Consider the following 22,227-nt stretch of genomic DNA (forward strand, 5'->3'; position numbering starts at 1 on the left):
ATAAAAAGTGCAACCAGCCTGAGCTGCCCTACAAGACCCTGTCTCAAAGAAAACGTCCAACCCTTAAAACCTGTTTTGAGAGAAGGGGAGGCATCACTGAAATGGAGAACACTGTGGCCTGAGAAAGAGAAGACAGCAGGGCAGGGCCAGCCATCATTTGTCATGGACAACTTGCTACTCCAACATGGACGAAGCAGCTAAGCACTCGTCAGAGACCAGTCTACAAGAAGTACAAGGGCTTCTGCTTTTGCACAGGATATTTTTTTTCTTTTACACTGCAAATAAGTCATTTCAATCACCAGATGATAATTACAGTTTTTATGTTAAATTACCTAAATTATGTGTCTAAAAAGCACAGCCAACTGGAAAGTACATAACAGACCCCATTAGCGTCTCCTCATCTGATGGGTGCAGCAGCAGGCAGACTCTGAAGGACCTTGGCTTTTATTTAACTTCTCCACTGATTATTCAAGCTTTGGTAAATTACTGAACTTTCCTGCATTTCACATTTTCCATTTGCAAGTTAGATATAAATCTGAAGTGACCTACTTTGAACAAAGTCTGAGAAGAAATGATGAAAACCCTTGAATCTTCTGGAAGATACAATCCCAAGCCAGGGATGGCAGATGTGTAACTAAGAAAACTGGCAAATGCTCATTTATGCTCTGTAGGAAACAGTGCTGTCCTCCTGGGTGTGCGATACAAAAGCCTTCATTTTGAATTAGGAATTAGAGAAACCCCTTATCAATACTATCAGTTGCTGGAGTACACGCACATTTAAAAGGCAATGTTTAAAAAGGAAGAATGGGGTCAGCAACATGGCTCAGTGAGTTAAGACCCTTGCTGCCAAGGCTGGCTCTGCTTGAGCTGGACCCCAGGGACTCACACGCTGAAAGGAGAGAACTGACTCCTGTAAGCTGTTCCTGACCTTCACATTCACACCACGGCAAACACTTGCCCTAACACATGAACGCATGCACACACACACACGAGCGTGTACTCACGTACACAGAGGGGGGAAATAAAATACAATTTAAAACATTTTTTTAAATTAAAGAGGTGAAAAATGAAATTTATCATGATGTATAGGAATGCATTTGTTAACTGGCTTTTATGAGCAAAAAAAAAAAAAAAAAAAAAGGAGATTCAATCTGACCATTACAGCTCCAATCTGGAATAGCTGTCAGTTTTAGAAATATCTTAGATTTCATTCCTTTCCTAAAAAGTCAGGACAAGTGCTCTGAACACCAACAGAATACCTGTAACAGGGTAATTAGGGTACACAGAGATACTGTCCAAAGGTATTAATCAACTACAGAATCCCTGATAGGTGCAACTTCAGACCAGGAAGAATCAGAGGTGCTTATCTATATATAACCTGATGCAAATCAGTTCAACATAAATCAGAATATAAGCATAGTTATACACACACACAACCACATGAAACATGTGTCTCTGCGTCATTCCTGCTGTTGGGAGCGACATGCTCCACAGGTTCACTGTGTGAGCTGGTGGCACTGCTCTGGGAGGTGGGGCCTAGCTGGAGGAAACTGGTGTGGGGTTATCTGCTTCCTGATCTGCTGAGATAAGCAGCCAGGAGCCACAGCCATGCCTTCCCTGCCACAACAGACTATAATGTCTCAAACTATGAGCACAAACCAATCCCTCCCATAGCTGTCTCAGCTGGTGCTCCGTTACAGTGAGGAAAGGAGGAAGACATAATACAGGTGCCCAGGGAGTGACAGGCACTGCTCCACGACAGCTGACGGCACTGGGGCCATGCTCCTGCAGTCACTTCTGTTATTTCCTCATATGCATGCATGGCACACAGAATACATGCTGTAATACATACTCAGTCTTCTGGAAGTCATCACAGGAACTAAGTAATGACCAAAGGATTGTTCTCGGATGAGAGGCAGAGATGAAGAGGCAGGAGGCTTCTACTATCTGATTAGACACACACACACACACACACACACACACACACACACAAACCAGACAGACACACACACATAAAATCACTTTTTGTCAATGTTCTAAAACAACTAACCAGGTCAAACCTGTAATCCCAACACTCTACAGGCAAGGGCAGGAACACTGAATGCTGCACGGTAGAGACCAGTTTGTTCTACACAGCAAGTTTCAGATCAACCTGGGTGATACAGCAAGACCTGTCTCAAAACAATTAAAAAAACAAATTCCAGGATAACTCTTTGTTGTGTAGTAGCTCCTTGCTGAACCTACTGGCTGCACTGCTATTCGGTATTTGCCTGCATGGTTAAGTCTGAGCTAAGCCTTGGTCATTTCAATCTATTGACAAAACTGCAGTGTTCTCTCCAGTCTACACAAGTGCTTTCTCTAACTCAACAAGTGCTCACCCCGCCTACAAGCAAGAATCATGTCTTGATGGCCTGGCAAGCCTGGTACCAGTGGGAGCCCTGCCCAGAGTTGTCAGGGGTGTCTGGAGACCTCTAAAACAGGACAGCTATTGCTACTACTCTTGGTTAGCCATCAGAACCTGAAAGCAAGACTTTACTGCTGAAGACAATGTGATCATAGGCCATGAAGAAGCCATGTAAGTACTGACCAGGAAGCTTTCTCCCCACTGGCTAGTTACCACAGTGCCAGAAGTTGCTCCACAGCTGCTGGGGTACAAAAGTCATCAGCAGTCTCACCCTACTATAAGCCACAAGTGACAGTAACAAATGATGTGGCAAGCTACGCCCGTGTGTGTGCACCAGGGACACAGGTCTTATATGCGCACTACTTTCTGATTAGATCCAGGCCTGTTCCACAGGAGGAAACACAGCCCTTACGATACCCTGGTCGAGAACCCATGAGTGGGGACCTCACAGGCCCCAGGGTGAGCTGCTATTGTTTGGCTAGAGGACACAATATGAAACTGCCCTCTAAATCCATCTCTCTATACCCATAAATCAGGGCAGCTCTAGGACCATATCACAGCAGCACTGTGCAGGGGACAGTGGTCAGTGCAAAGCTCACAAATGGCTGAAGTGTCTGTGGGATGCTCAGCCACAATGGGGCATGTAAAATACTACTCTCACACCCCCCCCCCAGGCTCAGCCACAATAAGGCATATATAATACCACTCCCCTCCAGGCTTGTGGGACTCTGTAAGGGTATCCTGGTTCATGGCTGGGCATGGGCCTGGAACCCCGAGACTCTAAGTGAGAAATGGCAGGCATTCTGCCACGTCCCCAGAACCCAGAGTCCTGACGTGCAGTCTCATTTCTATAGACCTACAGTGTTCAGTCACGTAAAGGCCATTACAGCCCCTCCCAAAGTGCACAGGTAGAGGGCGTGACCATAGGCCTCAGGCCCTAGAGATTTACATACTAATGAAGGCCAGAGGGCGGAGCAAATTAAGCATTCTTTCCAGAACCTCCCCTTTTCTCCCTCCTTATTTAACTCAGATCTGGCCTGAGTTTCAGGGAGATACATCCAAATCCATCCACCATCCACCATGAAAATAAACCTTTCTGGAACCAAGGACTTCCTCATGTCATTGGGGTCTGCCGATGCCAAAGTCTCCAGCTTCTGGAACCTTAGACGTTTCTCCTGCATGTGGGAACCACCAGTGTGGAAACCCCCCAGGACACCCCACCACCGAGGCTATTTTTTCCCACACAGGCTCAGCCACAATGGGGCATGTATAATACCACTCCCCGCCACACACACACCCAGGCTTAGCGACCATCATAGAAGATGGGGTGGAAAGGCTGTAAAAGCCAAGGTCAGGGAAGACTAGACTGAAACTGTCCTCTGGACAAGACGGAACTGCTGTGCTCACGAGCTCTCAGTAGCTGTGCCTGCCTGCACAGGATCACACTAGTCATGTGGACTGGGGAAGAGACGGAGTCCCCTTCCTAGCTGAGGATCTATTGAGAGCTGACGTCTATTTGGGGAATCAGACTTCCTTACCCATGTTACAGCGGGTGACCCCCACACCCATGAATATATACGCAGAACAAAATTAATTCATCAGGTTATCAAAATAGATAAATAAATAAATAGGTCACAGGCTTGGGACTGGAAGGTGTATCAGGGTGGGATTAGGGTGAATATGGCAAAAATATATTGCATTCATGTATAAAATTTTCAAAGATAAGCAATTATGTGTTTTTTAAATTATACACTTTCACATTTGAACTCAACCATTTTACAGAATGAACAATATATAGGAAGACCAAGAATGTGAAACAATGTAGCAAATCAGTTTTGGGATAAATGAATGTACTAACCTGAAGAACAGTATTCTAGGAAAGATTCACACTGGCTTCCTAGAGTCATTTGGCAACTTCTATAAACATGCTGGCCCATTCCAGTGGAAAGGGGAGTAACAATATAAACACAACAGCACCAAGCTCAAGCCACCCTGAGCCTCACACTCTTACAGTAATAGTGGGCACTTGCTTCTGCTATCGCACATCTATTAAATATTCATGACAAAGTTTATTTTCTAAATGTAAAATGGAACTAGGGTAACAGAGTCTACCATCTTGTGATTTATGGCTTTATTTTATTTATTTATTTTTTTGTTTCTTTTTGTCTTGCTTGTTAGTTTGGTTTTTTGATAGTCAGATAGTTCAGGCTAGCTTCAAGCTGTCCACCATCCTGGCTCATCCTACTGAGTGCAAGGATTACAGGGTGCATAACCATGCCTCCATTTCAACCCTTTTTTTTTTTTTTTTTTTTTGGTTTTTCAAGACAGGGTTTCTCTATGTAGCCCTGGCTGTCCTGGAACTCACTCTGTAGACCAGGCTGTCCTCGAACTCAGAAATCCACCTGTCTCTGCCTCCCAAGTGCTGGGATTAAAGGCAAGCGCCACCACTGCCCGGGTTATTTTTTATGACGTTATACTATCCAGGAAAAAATATTCATAAAAGGGCTGAGACATAGCGGCTCTGCAGTTAAGAGCACTGGCTGTTCTCCCAGAGGGAAGGACCTAGGTTTGATTCCCAGTACCCACTGGTGGTTGGCAACTCCAATTCTCGGAGATCTGAGACCCGTTTCTAGCCTCCTTGCATGCATACAGTGCACAAATATACATGCAGGTAAAACATCCACACACAAGACCATGATAATATTAACAAACATAAATTGCTTATACACTTAATGTCTTGAACAATGTACAAATCTTTGTTTAATGGGGAAAGACAGGAAAGTGGTGCCCTACTGGAGCCCTATAATTAACAGGCTGTTAGGAATACCAAGAATTTCGGGCTAGCTTGGGCTGCATAGCAATATCCAGGCCAACCTGGGCTACCTAGCAAACAAGAACAATACCCTGTCAACAAACCAAAATTAACGGAAAAAGACACAGTGACCCAGAACATGATGTATCTCCTTAGAGCTGAGACCCTTTGCTGTATGTTCCCAGAAGAAAACGTACCTTTCAGAGCTTCACAGTGCCTTTTAATTGCCACAGGAGTCAAGTGCAGAAAATTTGGGATCTAAAACAAAAATGTTTTAAAAGGATAAATTTAAATTACACCCAAATTTCCCTCCCACTAATCCCCACTGCCTAGAGTCTCACTATGCTTCCTGGATCATTTTAGACTCATAAGCTCACATGGCCTTCCTGCTCCAGCCCCCTGAATGGCTGGGACTGCAGGCACAGCACCATGCCAGCTATGCCAGAAACACCTGAACAGGATCACATCCTCATAAACTAAACCACAGGACCAATGAGTCATCTAAATAAAATGGGATGGCTCTTCTACAGCATTGGTTCTAAACACAGGAATCAAGTCCAGAAGTAGATCCAGTACTGAAACGTTGGAGTCCGACAGCGCGTTGTCTTATAAGGCAGCAACCAAGGAAAAAGTAAACACTTTCATGACATTGATTATGCCATGTGTCTACAATATTTATGTACAGTTGCAGTATAAAACTGAAGGCATGAAGCGTGTGCTAGCTCACAGTTGCAACTCCAGCATTCAGTGAGACTGAGGCAGGAACATCAAGGTCATCCTGGGCTACACAGCAATTCAGTCTCAAAGATAAAAATAATAATTAAAAAAACAAAAGAATTCTGAGAGCATTAAGGGCAGCAATCTGTCAATCACACAATTCTCCAAGAAATCTGACGTATTATTTTTGCTTTGTATATAATAAACAGTTAAACTGAATGAATGAAGGTAGCAAATCTTGACTAAATCATTGATTCCATTTATTAATTAATTTATTTTTTGAGAACAGTCTCCTACAGTCCAGGCTAGCCTGGAACTTGCTATGAACTCCTGATCCTTCTGCCTCAGCCTCCCAAGTACTGGCACTGCAAGGATCCTGAGTTCAAGGCCACTCTGGGTACGACTGTCTCTATCAATCGGGTGGAACCTGTGCTTCCTGATTTTCAGAGTCAGTTATTTTCCCTTCCTTAGTTACACTTGATCTATACAATAGAAAAGGCCGCTGAGAAGCCACAGGATTGACCAGTCTTTATTAAATGCCTATGACTCTAAATCTTCTTTACCATGAGTGCCATCCATCATCACCTGAAACAGAGATCTAAAACATGACATGCTGCTCTCACACGAGGGGTGGGGTGGGTCAGGGATGAGCACTCCTGAGGAGCTGGCTGAGCCCTGAGCCCTCACATACCTTTAAAAGCTCCAGATTCCCCTCCTTCGCCATGGGCACACCCTTCTTTACTGGATATCCCATGCGAACAGGCAGAGGAACAGCCGAGGGCTTAAATGGTGCCGCAGTGGGGTAAACACTAGGCCAGTCCTGGTCAGTGTCCATCTTCTCCGTCCTAGGAGGCAGAGCCTAAGAAACATGACATACTTAAAATCTTTAGATATAAACATATTTTTTAAAATTTTATGACAAAATCGTAATTACGATACATAAAAATTGAACTACCCTATAGAAAACCAAATTTCAAGGACTGTGAAAAACTGAGAGAAGTCCTTGCTGTCCACACCTGCCAATTTGAATTTGACCCTGGGAATTCATATCGGATGAAAAGAAAGAACTGACTCCACAGAGCCGTCGTCTAACCTCCACACACTTCACACACATGTGCCTACAGACTACACACAAACACTGATAAGTAAAATAGGCCAGTTTCCAACAAATCTGTTGCTTGAGTAACAAACTACTAACTCAGCATAAATATCTGCACAGTTGCTTCAAACGATGACAAAATCTTCTTTAATGTCACACTTTCTTCACAAGGATTAATTAATTTATGAACTTTTAAACTTACATCCATGATGTAAATCATACACAAGGAAATGTTAAGAACTTCGAGACAGGGCTGGGGACGTAGCTCAGTTGGTAGGGTGTTGTTTAGCATGCACAAAGGCCTGGATTAGACCTCAGCAACTAGGTACGGTGGTGCACACCTATAACACCAGCTCCTAGGAAGTGGTCAGAAGTTCTAGGCCAGGAGCTGGAGAAATGGCCCAACAGTTAAGAGCACTTGGTGCTCTTGAAGAGAACTCAGGTTCGGTTCCCAGCACCCACATGGTGGCTCACAACTGTCTGTAACTCCAATTTCAGGCAACCTGATACCCTCTTATAGCTTCCCTGGATACTAGGCACACACATGGTGCACATATACACATACAGGTAAAGCACTCATATACACAAAGCAAAAACGAATAAATCTTTAAACATGTTTTTAAAAGTTCTAGGTCATGCTTTTACACAGCAAGTTTGATGACGTCATGGGCTATAGGAGTCCCTTCCTCAAAAGGAGGAGGAAGCCGTGGGGATAGGGTGGGATAGTGGGAGGAACTTGGAATAAGGACGATAAGACAGTGTAAACACTTATGGGTCAATGAGACGGCTCAGCCAGTAAAGGTGCATGCCAGCAAGCCTGACAACCTGAGTTCAATCCCTGAGACCACACAGTAGAGAGCAGACTCTTCAAGGCTGTCCTCTGACCTCCACACATAGCCACAGCATGCACACGTGCATACACATACACACAACACATACTCACATATAAATACATGTAATTTAAATTTTTTAAAAAATAAAGAGTAAGCATTTGAGATAAATTAATCAAGGTTAAACAGGTTTTAAAATACATAATATGTCCTAGGCCCAGAGATAAATGACTTGACAGCTTAGCCAATCACATTAACACACGTGTATTTTAAAGTGTTGTTACACAGAAGGGGATGGCCCCCATATAAGAGGTAGGATTTAGGGTTAGCATGGCTCAGTGGTTGAGAGCATTTGCTGTTCTTGTCCAAGTTCTGTCCCTATCACCCACATCAGAACCACGTGTAACCCTAGTTCCAGGGAGTTTGATCTCCTCTTCTGGCCTGCAAAGTACCAGACATGCATGTGGTACACGTAAACTTATGTACACACAAATACACATTCATAAATAACAGTAAATACTTTTTAAAAGTGGGGTTTAGGCTGACAAAATTTAGTCCTGCCATCTAAATTTCAACATCAGGGTGGTACATGTCCCAGAGTGGGAAGAACTCCTTTGAAAACTACTGCTTTAGGTACCACTGCCTTGGCCTTGGCCTCCATGCTCATCAACTGACCTCAACTCCTAACAATGCCCAGAGAAGGAAAACTGGTGAGATTTATGCTGACCACCGAAAGCATCATCAAACAGTATGTACTCTGAGTGTACCTGCTTTCTGGCATGTATGAGTGAGTCTACTTCCTAGAGCTGATGATTTGAAGACTAACTCCTAGCAAGATCTGGTAGCTGCCCAGAGACCTTGTGAAGCCTACTCTGGGACACCCTCCCTCTCACCTTAGGGCTTTAGAAATCATTAGGATAGCGCAAAGTAAAATAAATTCACGTGTACCTTTCTTCTCATCGGCCTTTCCCTTCTGGATACCGTACCTAAAAGACAAAAATTTATAATGAGCCATTGTTCAAAATCACTGGCTTGCAGTTCTAACACACCTTAAGGTATTTAGTAACATGAAAATGGAACAATAACCTGCTTTCTCCAAGTTTTGAATAATGGAGATAAAGAAACTCTATGGCAATTCTGATACAGTGAACTCATCATCTACAGAAATACTTCCTTCCTTCCGAGAGTCTTACACTGTAGTGCTGGCTGGTCCTTAACTTGCTGCAATCCTTCTGCCTCAGTCTCCCAAGTGCAATTAATATAAAACTAACCAGGACAATTCACCCCTTGTCAACTTTAACACAAAAACATATCACTATTAAGCTATAACCTTTCTTTCTTTGTTCACCCCCAACACCACACATTAACATCGAAATCACAATATAAAACATTTGACAAACTTTAAAAGTCTCACAATCTTTACAACCTTACTTTAAAATTCAGTCCCTTAGATGTGGGCTCCTGTTAAATCAAAGCTAACTACTTTCTTACTTCAAGAGGAAAGAACCAGGGCACAGCCACAATCTGAACAAAGCAAAACCAAACTCCAAAAGTATAAACAACTCAATGTTCAATTATCTGGGATTCATGATCCTCTGGGCTGTTCCAAAGGGCTGGGGTCACTTCTCTGGCTCCACCCTCTGCAGCACACACAGACTGTCTTCTATGCTCAGGCCAGCTCCACTTCACAAGCGCTGCTGTTCTTTGTGGTCATCCCATGGTGTTGGCATCTCCAAAATATTTAGAGTCCTCTGCTGGCTGCAACTGTGTTGGACTTTCACCAATAGCCTCTTCTGGGCTATCTTCATGGTGCAAAACCTCAACTTTTCTCCATGATCCCTTAAATCCTGGTGCTTCCAATGCTACTCCAGCTCCACCTTCAGTGGCCTCTCCTGACCCCTCAGTGCCAAGACTCAGCTGTTCTCCATGACCCCTTCATGCTGTTAAAACCAGTACCACCTTACACTATCAAGTTCAGGTGAAGTACAACTTTGGCCACCTCTGGAACACAACATCTTTGTGATGATTCTTAGAAACACTTCTCAGAAGACTTCACCTCAGTGATGCTGGTCTCTTCTTAATCACGGCTATTTTCTCAGCTCCAGCATCAACTGTCCCAGTAAAACAAAGGTTTTATTTTAGTGGTTCTTGTCTCTTGTTAATCATAGCTGATTCTTTGGCTCCAGATGACCAAAACCAGAGATTCTTGACACAAATGGCCCAGTTAGAATCTTTGCTTCCCTCGGACACTTCTCGAGTCAGGCTTCCCGTCTTTGTACTGCTTTCCACATTCTTATCTTCAAAGCTCTGACAGAACATCCCACTGAGCTCTCAACACTCAATGGCTCTTCTGGTCCAAAGTTCCAAAGTCCTTCCACAATCCTCCCTAAAATGTGGTCAAGTCTGTCACAACAATACCCAACACCCATCCATCCACTCCATAGGTGTGGTTCTCTCTGGAGAACACTGAATAAGAAGTGGACAGTATCTCCTGGAGGACACACACTTTAAGCTAAAGACTGAAGGCTAATGGATGAAAGGTAGTCATGGAAGCAGGCAGGCGAGAAAATGTCTGAAGACAGCAGAGAACGCTTCGGCGGCCCATAAGCCAAAACTGGATCGATGCAGAGATGAGCATGGTCCTGCATGAGGCAGATCCAGGAAGGAGTCCATACTTTTACAACTTAGTAACATTTCATTCTGTGGGTTTTAGAAAAATAGACTTTTAAGGTAGTACCTGCCTCTCAGCTAGACTGTGACATTGATTATACATTTTGTTCTCCTTGTTGACAATCTATGCCTTGTTGGATGTTTTCATTAAGAAGACCTCAAATCAGGTTAAAGTGGGGATTTCAAAACAAACTCTAGAGTGTGAGAAGAGAAGCAGTCCTTTTTGGGTGATGGGAGAATTCTAGGAACCCCAGACACTTGATACTTGAGATTTGACTGGACACAGTTCACGGTCCTGCAGTGGACTTGGGACATGTGGAGTTTGCTTGAATTTCTAAGAGGAATTCCTCTTTCAATTATGGAAGTCTGAGTATTCTGAAATACTGAAGAGACGTCCTTGGCCAGAAGGTAAAGAAGAGTCATGGAAGGACATTTAAGGAAGCACAGATTCTGCTAAAGGAACTCTTAGTCCCTGCTATGGTGGGACAATCTATGGGCCTTTTATGATGCTATTTACTTTGGGCTGAATCCACATTTGGACTGAAACCACAAAGAAATGGGCATCATCTTATCATCAGTGACACAGACCAGGAATGCCTGCAACATCAGACTAGGTCCTGACAGCACAAGGAGAGAGACACTTGCTACTGAGAAGCATTATTCCTGCAGTGCTCAGCACCTGGCCATAGCTGCATTGGGTCCACAGCACCAAACTCCCCTCTTATCTGACCTGACATTCTAGATTAGAGAGAGCACAGAAAATAGAAACAAGTAAACAGATCTAAACTTAGTATGGCTGATATTGAAAAAAAACGGACAGACAAATAAGGAGGGTCACCATATTCAATGCGCTTCAACAAGACGGGCTTGACAAAGGGTTTCTAATCCCTGTAAACGAACGGTACTAATACTCATCCAATGGCTCAGGAAAGGAGTTATCCTCAAGGCCCATATCAAATCATCAGTAAATCCTATTTGGCTTCATCCTCAAATTACATCCTAGAAGCCAATCACTTTCCGAACTCTAGCCATCATCTCTCTTGGATTACCAACAGTCTCCAAATAGGTCTTGTAGTCTAACCCTGCTGAAGTGAGTCACCACACAGAAGCAGTGATCCTTCACAAGCAGAAATCATATGTCACTTCTCTATTCCAGTGGGGCCCTCAACTTCTAACAAAACTCAATCTCAAAGCAAAACCAAATGCCCCCAAACCCTGAAATCTCAGCCGACTACTCTAATTCTGACAACCTGGATTGCCACTCTACTCTTTACTTGAAGAGCTCTGGCCCCGGGGGCCCCTCTTTCTTTTCCTTGCTCATGCCTTATCTCTTTGAGAACAGCGCTCTTCTCTGAAATCGTCGCGACTGGTCAAACGTCTTTTCCTCTGAGACGTCTCTCCTCACTATCTGATCCTACCTTCTAGCCACTTCAACACTCTGCTTTCTTTTTCTTCGTGATAATAAGTTTTATTGTTACTGTTTACCTGTGTACACGCACTAGTTCAGAACTCTGATAGAATGCCAGCCTCTGCAACTCTGCCTAGCACACTTCCACTTAACGGAATAAAAGACCAAAAACTCGGAGATGGACACATCTTAAGACTACGACGAGCCACTCTGATGTATTGAAGTAGTCTATAATTTATCCGAAAACCATTTGTGGATTTTCAACAAGGGAGTGGAAAGGCTCGATGTGCTGTGAGAAGGTCTGCAGAAGTGCAAGCGCGGAAGGATGAAGCATGCCCGGCGGGAGAGGCGGCGGGGGAAGGCCCTGGTGGCCGCAGGTGCCCGCTCCCGGCCAGGCCTGTCCTGTTGTCCACTCGTGCACAAAGCTCTTGTCGCTGTATACACTCCAGCTCCATGCTTGCACTGCTTCTCACGCCACAGAGCGCCCCGAACCCCTGCGGTGGGCCGGACTCAGCTAACGCACTCGTGGAAATGCATGGCGACCTCCAGAGAAACACAAAAGGTCACGGAGCGCGCGGCCTCCACTTTCCCCCCAGCCCGCGGCGGCGCACCCACACTCACGCGGGCCGGCTCTCGGAGCCGCGGGCCTGGCGACTGAGGAGAAGATACGGAGGCCGCGCGCTCCCGGGCACAGGGTCTGCCTCAGCTGGAGCGCAGCGGCCGCCATGATGAAGGACGGCGAGCCAGAGCGGACAAGCAACGACAGGCGGGAGCGGGACCGGAAGTGCGTCACCTGGGAACGGAAGTGCACTGGGCAAAGGGCTGGCGGAGCTGTGGCTGTTGTTGGTTGATGTGGATGGAGACTCTGACCCAGAAGTTTCTCAGTCTACGTTTACTGTTCTGGGTTTGTTTGTTTGTTTGTTTGTTTGTTTGTTTGTTTGTTTGTTTGTTTGTTTTTTAATGGCTGCTCTAAGACGTTTTTCTCCTTTCCCTTTTATTTATGTGCTTTATGTATATTGATTGGGTTTTGCCTGCGTATCTCAACACATCATATGCCTGCATTTCCCACTTCGGCCAGCAGAGGACATGAAGTTAGGGAAGTTGTGAGCTTCCTTGTGGGTGCTGGAAACCGAACCTGGGTCCCTTGGCGGAGTAGTCCCTGCTTAATCGATGCACCCCCTCTCCACCTCTTCAGCCCCATTTTTTCTTCCATTTTCTTCCTTTCTTCTCCTTCTGTCCTACCTCCTTTTCAGTCATTCTACTCTAGTCTCCCAACTGCTGAAATGGGGCATAACACCTAACTTTACACTGCATATATTTTTTAAAAATTAAAGTGTGTGTGTGTGTGTGCACTAGTAAGAGAACAGTTTAAGGGAATTAGTTCTTTGGTTCCCTCCCATCACCACCTAGGGTAAAACTCCAGTGGAAAGGCTTACATGTCTACTTGCTTTACTATTTCAGCAGCTGTTATATGACTGCAGTCAAACAGAGTAACAATCACCAGAGGCACGGGCGCGGGGGATGACACATGGCACAACACGGCTGCATCCCCTACCATTTTTTTTTTTTAATGGCCTTTTGAACTAGATTGTTTGAGTTTAAATTTTGACCTTGGCTTTTCATGTGTTATTTTTGCGGGGGACCAGAACTGGATTCCTACGGCTGGATGCAGAAAGGCTCATAATCTCAAGAAACCCTTGCTTCAGAGGATCTGGCTTCCATGGACACCTGCACAGTCCTATCACACACAGAGAGATTCAAAATAATCTTTACAAGTAACTCCTTTATAAAAGTATCAATAGGCAAAGATGGTTTACAGTGTAAACCATGTATTAGTTTGCCAGAAGAACTTTCTAAATTCTATGTAATTTTTCAGCCGGAAAGGTTTTGGAAGTACAACCATCCACTGGTGACTTAAGTTCTTATTAAATTCTGAAGGGGGCTCCACATTTTCAGTTTTCAGAGACTCCCTACAAATTACATAGGTAATTCTGGGTAGAACTATTTAAGAATTTTAAGCTTTCCTTTTTAATGGTCTTTTACTAATTTGAAGCCTAGGTTAATATGAGAGATAATTTTTAATAAAAACTAAGTTCTTTATAAAAAGTATGTGAGCAAACTGCGTGTGTTTCCAGATATAGTGCCAATATCCAGGCAGGGAGGGAGCATGCTGCTTCTCCAGCCACCAGAACAGCACTGGTTACATCATGAGATAGAGTTAAGGCAACGTGGATATGTGTTCTGGAGGGAAGACTGGAGAGATTGCTCAGCAGTTAAAAGCAGTGACTGTTCTTCTAGAGGACCCTAGTTTAATTCCCAGCATCCATATGGTGCCTCACAATCATCTGTAAATGAAATTACAGAAGGCAAAATGCCCATATATATTAGATAGATAGATAGATAGATAGATAGATAGATAGATAGATAACCTAGCCTTTCCACTGGGCATGGTGACACATCCCTTTAACCACATAACTCAAAAGGCATAGGCAGGTGGTTTTCTGTGTGTTGGAGGCCAGCCTGGTCTATGTAGTTAAGTTACAAGTCGCCCAGTGATGTACAATGAGACCCTGTCTCAAAAAGAACAGAAAAAAAAGGAAAGAAAAGAAAGAAAATATGGGTCTCAACCTTAACTGAACACTAAAACCACCTCGAGATTTAAAAAAAAAAAAATCTCAGAATCACTCCAAGGTGTTGGCCAATTAATCTAGGTGTCTTTGAGCATTATGTTTTTAGCCTTATTTGTGTTTAATTTATATACATATACATATACATATACATATACATATACATATACATATACATATACATATACATATATATATATAAAGAAAGTTACCCAGATTGTCGGGCTTGGAAGCAAAAGCCTTTACCACTGTTCCATTTTGTTTGTTTGGGGACAAGGGGAATCCAGAATTTCAGAGGTTGAGGCAGGAAGACTTTAAGTTCAAGACCACACTAGACTGCACATTATGTACTGAGATTCTGCCTCAAAAATAACCCAGTACCAACGGAGCCATCTCACTGGCCTTCATACCTTCTCTTTACAGAATCCTTGGAAGTATCTAAAGATGCATTGAAAAGATGCATACATATATTTATTGTGCCATCCACCATAAGATAGAAAAACCCCAAGAATGAGGACTTCATCCTTTGCATACTTGGGTTGACAGGGCATAAAACCGGCCTTTGTTCAATAGACATTCAGCAATAATCTGTGAACAAACCTATCAAGTAACACTAAACCTTTTTTTTTTTTTAACATGCTCATTGGATACAAGGTGAAAGCTGCTGTATATCTTATGCTGCTAAGCACTGCAATAGCTCTCTTTTCCATGGTGTGACAAAATGCTTGGCTGAAGAACGTAAAGAATAAAGGGGTTTATTTTAGCTCAGTCTGAGGGAACAGTGCATCGTGGCAGTAGGATCTTGAGGCTGGTGATGAGCAGCCTCCATAATCAGAAAGCAGTCATGGATGCTGGTACTCACCTTGCTTTCTCTCTTTATTCAGTCTAAGGCCCCAGCCCATGGGATGGCCATATTCATCATGGGTCTTCCAAACTCACAACCACATTCAGAGGCGTATTTTCTTGTCAATTTTAAATCCAGCTATAGTTTGTGATTATTCATCACAAATACTATGTTGCCTGAGAGGAGAAATGGATGGGTATTCCATATTCTTTAATGTTTATATTTTACAGTACTAGTAGATGGACACCTTGTACATGTTAGGCAAGCATCTACCACTGAGCCAGATCCTCAGCCCTATTAAAAACTTTTTTTAAAGTTAAACTGATAAGTAATCATGTATATTGATACTCACTACAATATTAAACACTGCATCTCATGCCAATTTCCAAGATAGGACTGTCTTTCACTCTTCCTTATTCTAACTTCCTTAAGGAGGGGGCTTCAGGCTGAATACATGTTTCAAGGATGAAAAAGCAAGGCAGAGGAGGCTGTGTACTCAATTCTTTCTTGAAGGAGATGCCATAGGGATTACAGAAATTCTTCCCCTGCTTTCTCCAGGTCGTGTCTGTGTGGCCACTCTTAACAGGAGGTTTGGGGGCCGCTATTACTTAAACTTGCAAGGTGTATTCACATTTGAACTCAAGGCCCAGTGGACAGAAGACAGGAGCAGGCTCTTTCTTTAGGTTCTGCCCATACTAAAGTAATGTCTACCTCTGTTCTCTGCACATCCTGTGTGCTCGATACAGTGGGATGCAGTGGACTTGAATAAGTGCTAAACACTGAAGACTGGATTACAAAATAGGTAGTGCTATATTTTTGTTTGTTTTTGAGACTGTATCCCAGGCTGGATATGAATTTATGGGAATTCTCCTGCCTCCTGCCTCCAGCCTCCAGCCTCCAGAGTGCAGGTATGAACCACACCTTTCCTACTCCCTTATCCTTAACCTTTGAATGGAAAACCTTGGAGGCATTAGGAATCTAGAAGAAATCAAAGGGCACATCTCAGAGGTTTAACCGAAGAAAAGGTATTTATAACGTACGGCAGGAGTGAGACAAAGCAAAAGGGATTACCAAAGTACCCAGGGAAGTGACAATGGCCTGGAGAGGACAGGTGGAGTCACAGAGGAGTGCCAATTAAATAGGCACTATTGGTAACCCACTAGGTATTTGTAACTAGATACCTGAGTCCCAGAATAGGTTGGTAAGGGCTGGAATCAATAGAGGGAAAAACATGGAACTGGAGAAAAACTAGCTCCAGGATAAGTGAGTGGAAATGGGGAAGCATTGGTTTCAGGTTTGACCTCATACCTTCCTCAACAACTGACCTGTCAGCAGTCCTGTATAGACTCAGTGGCCTGCAATGAGCCTTTCTAAATAAATGATGTAGAACAGAAAAGTTCCAGTGACACAGATCATAACATCAAATGTACTTACTTTAAACGGCCATCTAATATGCTACCTGCTACCATCTTGCCTTCAATGATGTCATCCAGCCTTGCAAGAGCCCTAGATTCCCAAACCTAGAGAGGACCAAGGCCATGGGAAGCCCTGTCAGAATGAAAAAAAAAATGTTTTTGGAGGGTAGATACGTAGAGATTTGGTCCATGTTGTTTGAAGACAAGTTTCACTGGGTAGCCCTCGCTGACCCAGAGTTCACCAGGTAACCCAGGTTGGGCATCAAATTCATAGCCATTCTTCCTCAGGCTGGGATTACATGTTTCAGCAAGGGTTACACACTAGGGAACAGACTAAGAAGGACAGCACGGAGTATAGCACGAGTGAGGCAGAGACAACCAGCTTCCTCACAGGTGAGCATCTTTGTGACCACAGCACTCGCAGTGCTCAAGAGTCAGGCCATTTTATGTATTGCCGGAAGAGTTGGAGCCCTGGCTTTTTGTTAGCAGCTCATGACTTGGGCATCACACACATCGTAGACAAACAGTACCACATACCTACTTCTTACTAGAGCCTTATGTGCAAATTATAATAATATATTTAAAGCAGTGGGTCCAACGTGAGGTCAATAAATAATGGCACTTGCTCTTTATATTGTTAAATCTCAGGAAGACATTTTAGAAAATATGACTTGTGTTTGAAAATACATTGCTTACTGTGAGTACACATACTGCAACAAGGAATTCTTTCACAGGTGACTCAGTAACTCATGGTCAAATTAACACCCGGTTGAACCCTTCATTAAATCCTTTGAAAGTTCTTTATGTGTGGAGTTGCTGGGAAGGAGCACTTGTGGAGATGGGGCTCAGAGGGCCTACAGTGGGAAGTTTTCTTTAGGATTCCTGAACTAAAACTGGCACCCCACACATCTGATCAATAGATGCTCTCCCTACAACAGCAGTAACATGCCTGTGACTACAAGACAAGTTCAAAGACAACTTTTTTTTCCAAATCAAACTTTATGTATAATTTATGATTTTCTCTTCCAGTTTTTAGTTTTGAATAAACAAAGCCCAAATTAAATTTTCCCAAGACACAGCTAGGTTTTGTTTTTTCGCAGCTTTTGGCCCAGGTGATCACTTTCAGTCAATGTAGGGGGTGGATAACCCTGTGCTGGGGAATCGTCCTAATCTATCTTACAGGCCAGTCACAGCAACCTGCCCAGTTTAGAGGATGCGGATGTAAGCCCTGCCCATGTCACTCAGCCCATCTCTTTTACTCAGACAGTTCCCCAGCAGCTCTTTGATGGAGACACAGTCTTCTGTTTCCAGCACAAACTGCTCCAGAGCCTCACGTCCTGGCAGCTGGCTCTCCACCATCCCGTTTCTGACACTCTCCAGGACAACGCCCCTGATGGCTTTAGGTTCTCCAGGCACACCGAAGATGATAAACAGACCCAGACAGTCCTCTCCTACCAAGTTACAGAACTCTTCCAGCTTGTCAAATCTGCCCTTTTTCCAAGACTCCTTTCCCCTTGACTCACAGGAATTTGGGTCCCTCAGAGGGATAGAAGCCATCCTCAGGGCCTGCACTGCCACCTGAAGCCGTATTTGCTTATCAGGCCCCCAGAAGGTCCAAATCCAGTCTGCTCCAAACAGGAAGGCCTGGTGCTTGGTCATCTTGGTGGTGGTGAGCCATTCATCAGCTCCCCTCTCCTGGCAGAAAGTAATGAAGTGGACGAGGAAGATCTCAGTCAGTGAACTTGCCGCAAGGCAAAGTCTGCTCAGCGGATACTCAAACCCAAGGTACTCCTTCAGCTTCTGCGCCGCATGGGAAATAGCTGCACTGACCACCTCACACATGATGAGGACCTCTTGGGTGTTCTTCGGAGCTACCTGCTGGGAGGCCTTCTGCCCCATTTTCTCACACCCAGTAAATGCTGCTCCTAGCTATCCAGCATGTGAATGTCGCCGGGAACTGCCTCTTTTTCAGAGATCTTCTTCAGCAAAGTCACATCTGTTAAAGTCACCACTGGCTTCCCGATGCCACAGCTTCCTTGGTGTGGCTAGCCATATAGACCTGAGGCTAGACAAACATGTGAGGGAGGGCCCCCTGTTTGTGAACTAGGTGTGTTGTGCTCACACAGATTCCTGATGCCTGCCAAGTGACAAACGGCAATTTCACACAAAACACCTGTTCTATTCCAGGTTATGTACAGGCTACATTTGATTCTTGGTAAACTCTTCCTGGATATGGCTCCTGTTTCCAAAAACTCGTCAAAATAAAACCAGCATGTGAATGTATGGGTTAGACTCCTACATTCTCCAACCAATGTCTCCATGCTTGTGTCTCTTCTGGTTCCTTTTCTTTATGCATCTGTTCTGACTCTTCCTTCCCCGGGTGGGTTGCTGGCATTTCCTTTTATACATACTTCTTAAACAGGGATCTCAATCTGTCTGATTCAAACAAACTCAATCAAACGTGCAAGTTTACATGCAAGGATTGGTTACTGTTTCCAGCAGAAATGAAGACTTTGTTTTTCTGAACAAAGAAACATTAATGACAAAAATACAAGGCAATTATCAACTGACTTTATTTCCTCTCATAAGGTAATGTGAACTTTGCATAATACTTTTGTAAATAAAATATATAATCAAAAGTTTTTAACTTTATCACATATCATCAGTTGTTACACTGTCCTTAATAAAGAATATTTGGCATCTGTAACAGTCTGCTGGTATTTTCAACCAGGCTCTAATGACAAATTGAGCTTTTCAAATGGTGATATTTATTCATGTTAAACTAAAACCCCGATACAAGAAGAAGCCAATGTAGTCATGAAATAATGAAGGGGAACATTCAAAGGAAATCACTGTTAGCATCTGGTATTTAATTAGAAATAAACAGCAGTGTTACAACGGTTCACGATGAACAGCTTTATAACCTGCAGAGCATAAGAAAGGAATACTGCTGACATTTGGAAATGGCTACCACCAGATCTATCACCATAAACTGACCTGTCCACCTGTCCCCCAGTGTGTAAGCTCCTGTCCGGAACACAGGTGGTCTCATTTTGAGTAGCCCTGAATGGAAAGCAGATTGTCTCTAACACTGCTAAAAACACTCATAAACACACACCACAGAACACTTGCTTTGTAGATTTCTATTTTCTTTACAAAAAGCCTTTGGGCCCTTTGTGACGGAAAACACGAGCAACGTGCTACTGGACAGGATAACCATTAGAAAATGTTCTGCAGCTTTAAAATATTTGGATCTGGATTGAAATAATATAAAGCTCCATCAGCTGACCTGAGTGTAAGGTACAGTCGACATGGCTATGCCGATTCCTTATTTCAACTTAACGATGAGTTTAGCAAAGAAAAAAAAGAAACTTAAGATGTAAAGATTCCATTTTTTTTTTGTTTGTTTGTTTTTCCCAAGTCATTCTAACAAAAACTTTTCTGATGAGGATGTAAGTACTTCCAAAGGCTTCGAGTTGATGAGGTAACACCTAAAATTAATTTTATGGGAACCAAAGAAGTGTACCATGTAGAATTTAGCCCGAATGGTCAACACTGTTAAAATTCAGTGGAGAAAAAAATGGGACTGTGGTATCTCCAGGAATCAGCTGGTATATGATCACTGGGGTTTCTTTGCTTTAACACGATCTTCTGATCCTTGTGTCACAAAATAAAGGTTCTGTTTTCTGTATACTGTATATATACATGTATTTAGAAAAATATATAAAAATAAGACAGCGAGAGGCAAGTGGAGGTGCTGCTGGCATGGTGGCACTGGCACTGTGACCTGGAGAGCAGCACGTTCAGCTCAGCCGTGAACACTGATGTGGCCAGACCCTCCCTCCTGGGGATGTGGGCGAAGCACTCTGGTAAACACCCAACCGTAAATGCAACACTTCCGATAGCACATGTCACAAACTTTACATTAAATAGAGGCAGAGCAAGCGCACTTCCGTTCACCAGTGTCTTTTTTCACTCAGCATCCTCAGAATTGGCACCATTCCCGTATCTCCTCCTGAGCTTGCAGAAGCCCAAACAATAAACAATGCACAACCTGTCACCTGCTGTATACACTGTCCGAGAAACAAAGTTGGAAAATGACATCTGTGATCCTGGCATGTGCCCAGGTGCTCTGCTCAGACGTTGGAGTCTTCATCTGTGATGCTGGCACTGGGGGAGCGGGCAGCAAAATCCTTAAACATGTCATCTTCCTTTAACATGTGCTGAAAAGCAAGGGACACTGAGTTACACAGAGTCCCGGGCTCAGCACCGCATGCCTCCAACATGCAAGTAGGTGTTTGTGGCTTTAGGTGCTTTTAGAATAACATTTGCAACTCACTGTACACACTCACCGTGAGATTGTTGATGCCTTCAGAAAATGCACCTATCTGTCTCACCGTCCCTTCTGAATCTTCCATCTGCCAAGAACAGATCACAAAATCACAAGCTCATTTGTACAATTTCAAAAGTGCAGACAACTGAATGACAGTCTAAAAAGATAGCATGTACACAGCATTGAATGCAGAAGGGACAAGAGTGACTCTGTGCCTCAGTTTCCCTTCTTCGACACTTTCAAGGTCTCAAATCAACACCAACAATAAAAGTACGTCATGTGCTGAGGATACACCGGGAAGCGGGTGGCAACCTGCAGCTATTCAGGATGCTGGGCTATTTTTATTTTCAGGCCTGGGAAGACAGCACCCTTCCTCAGTGATGGTGTGCAAAGCTTCCAATCAGTGTCTGCATGGCCGTGGGCACCTTACCTGCTCTAACCGATCCAAATCATCCTCTTCGTACAGGCGCATGTCCAAGCCAGGTCTAAACCCCTTCTGGGAGCTACTCGACGCCTGGCCTAGCTCCATCGGACAAACATACTCCTCTCCATCTTCATGTTTCTTCTTCCTCAGATTCCCAAAGTTGCCAAACGTCAGTTTCTTTGGCTTTAAAAGCAAATAAAAAGACACCCAGAGATAAAATCCCTATAACAAAGGACTAATTACACCTATAAGTTAATTATTCACCTTACCACACAGGGGAAACAAATTTAATGATCAAATTATCACCAGAAAGCCAGAAGCATGTCAGACACAGTAGCAGCACACCCAGATATTATAAATAGTCTTGGTGTAACTTTCAAAAGGTTAATCTCACTGTTGTGCCACGGGCTGGACATTTCAAAATCCTTTGTTTGGATTAGACAGGGCTTAACACGATAGAATTCCTCTCAGGTATGAGTCAAATTTTGCAAGACTATTCAGTCTAAGATCAGTTAAAGACAGTGGTCCTCACTGGGCCTCTGTGGCACGGTCCTGCCTGCAAGTGCAGCTACTTGGTAGCTGAGGCAGGAGAATCACAAGCTTAAGGCCTGCCTGGGAAGTCTAATAAGAGCATAACTCAAAAT

General features: G+C 43.7%; 3 protein-coding genes across 11 annotated transcripts in view; all 3 read right to left on the reverse strand.

Annotated features, from left to right (window-relative positions):
• Mrps35 (mitochondrial ribosomal protein S35) overlaps positions 1 to 12,694 on the reverse strand; it is a 32,134-nt gene extending 19,440 nt beyond the window's left edge. Inside the window, exons 1-4 of the mRNA XM_028757553.1 lie at positions 12,562 to 12,694; positions 8,811 to 8,848; positions 6,625 to 6,792; positions 5,414 to 5,474 (exon numbers count right to left, since the gene is read on the reverse strand). Coding sequence (XP_028613386.1) covers positions 5,414 to 5,474; positions 6,625 to 6,792; positions 8,811 to 8,848; positions 12,562 to 12,667 — 373 coding nt within the window. The 5' untranslated portion in view covers positions 12,668 to 12,694. The remainder of the gene's footprint in view (positions 1 to 5,413; positions 5,475 to 6,624; positions 6,793 to 8,810; positions 8,849 to 12,561) is intronic.
• A 5,111-nt stretch (positions 12,695 to 17,805) lies between these two features.
• Positions 17,806 to 19,276, reverse strand: Rep15 (RAB15 effector protein). Its single transcript, XM_028757513.1, has one exon. The coding sequence runs from the start codon at positions 18,723 to 18,725 to the stop codon at positions 18,033 to 18,035; it is 693 nt and encodes a 230-aa protein (XP_028613346.1). The 5' UTR covers positions 18,726 to 19,276; the 3' UTR covers positions 17,806 to 18,032.
• Positions 19,277 to 19,375: 99 nt separating this feature from the next.
• The window catches only part of Ppfibp1 (PPFIA binding protein 1), a 149,609-nt gene continuing 146,757 nt past the window's right edge, over positions 19,376 to 22,227 (reverse strand). For 5 of the 9 annotated variants that reach the window (XM_028757511.1, XM_028757512.1, XM_028757507.1 and 2 more), the window contains 3 exons: positions 21,590 to 21,766; positions 21,179 to 21,244; positions 19,382 to 21,049 (listed from right to left, as the gene is read on the reverse strand). In XM_028757511.1, the coding sequence (XP_028613344.1) occupies positions 20,963 to 21,049; positions 21,179 to 21,244; positions 21,590 to 21,766 (330 nt within the window). In that variant the 3' untranslated portion in view covers positions 19,382 to 20,962. Of the gene's footprint in view, positions 21,050 to 21,178; positions 21,245 to 21,589; positions 21,767 to 22,227 lie in introns of all 9 variants that reach the window. The other 4 variants (XM_028757506.1, XM_028757509.1, XM_028757503.1 and 1 more) reach the window with 1 other exon arrangement.

The sequence above is a fragment of the Grammomys surdaster genome, unplaced genomic scaffold (genome assembly GCF_004785775.1).
Source record: "Grammomys surdaster isolate TR1022 unplaced genomic scaffold, NIH_TR_1.0 126176, whole genome shotgun sequence".
Lineage (NCBI taxonomy): Eukaryota > Metazoa > Chordata > Mammalia > Rodentia > Muridae > Grammomys > Grammomys surdaster.

Bases quoted from the DNA above. Each gene is read 5' to 3' on its own strand.
- Rep15 (XM_028757513.1), bottom strand. From the start codon at position 18,725: ATGGGGCAGAAGGCCTCCCAGCAGGTAGCTCCGAAGAACACCCAAGAG.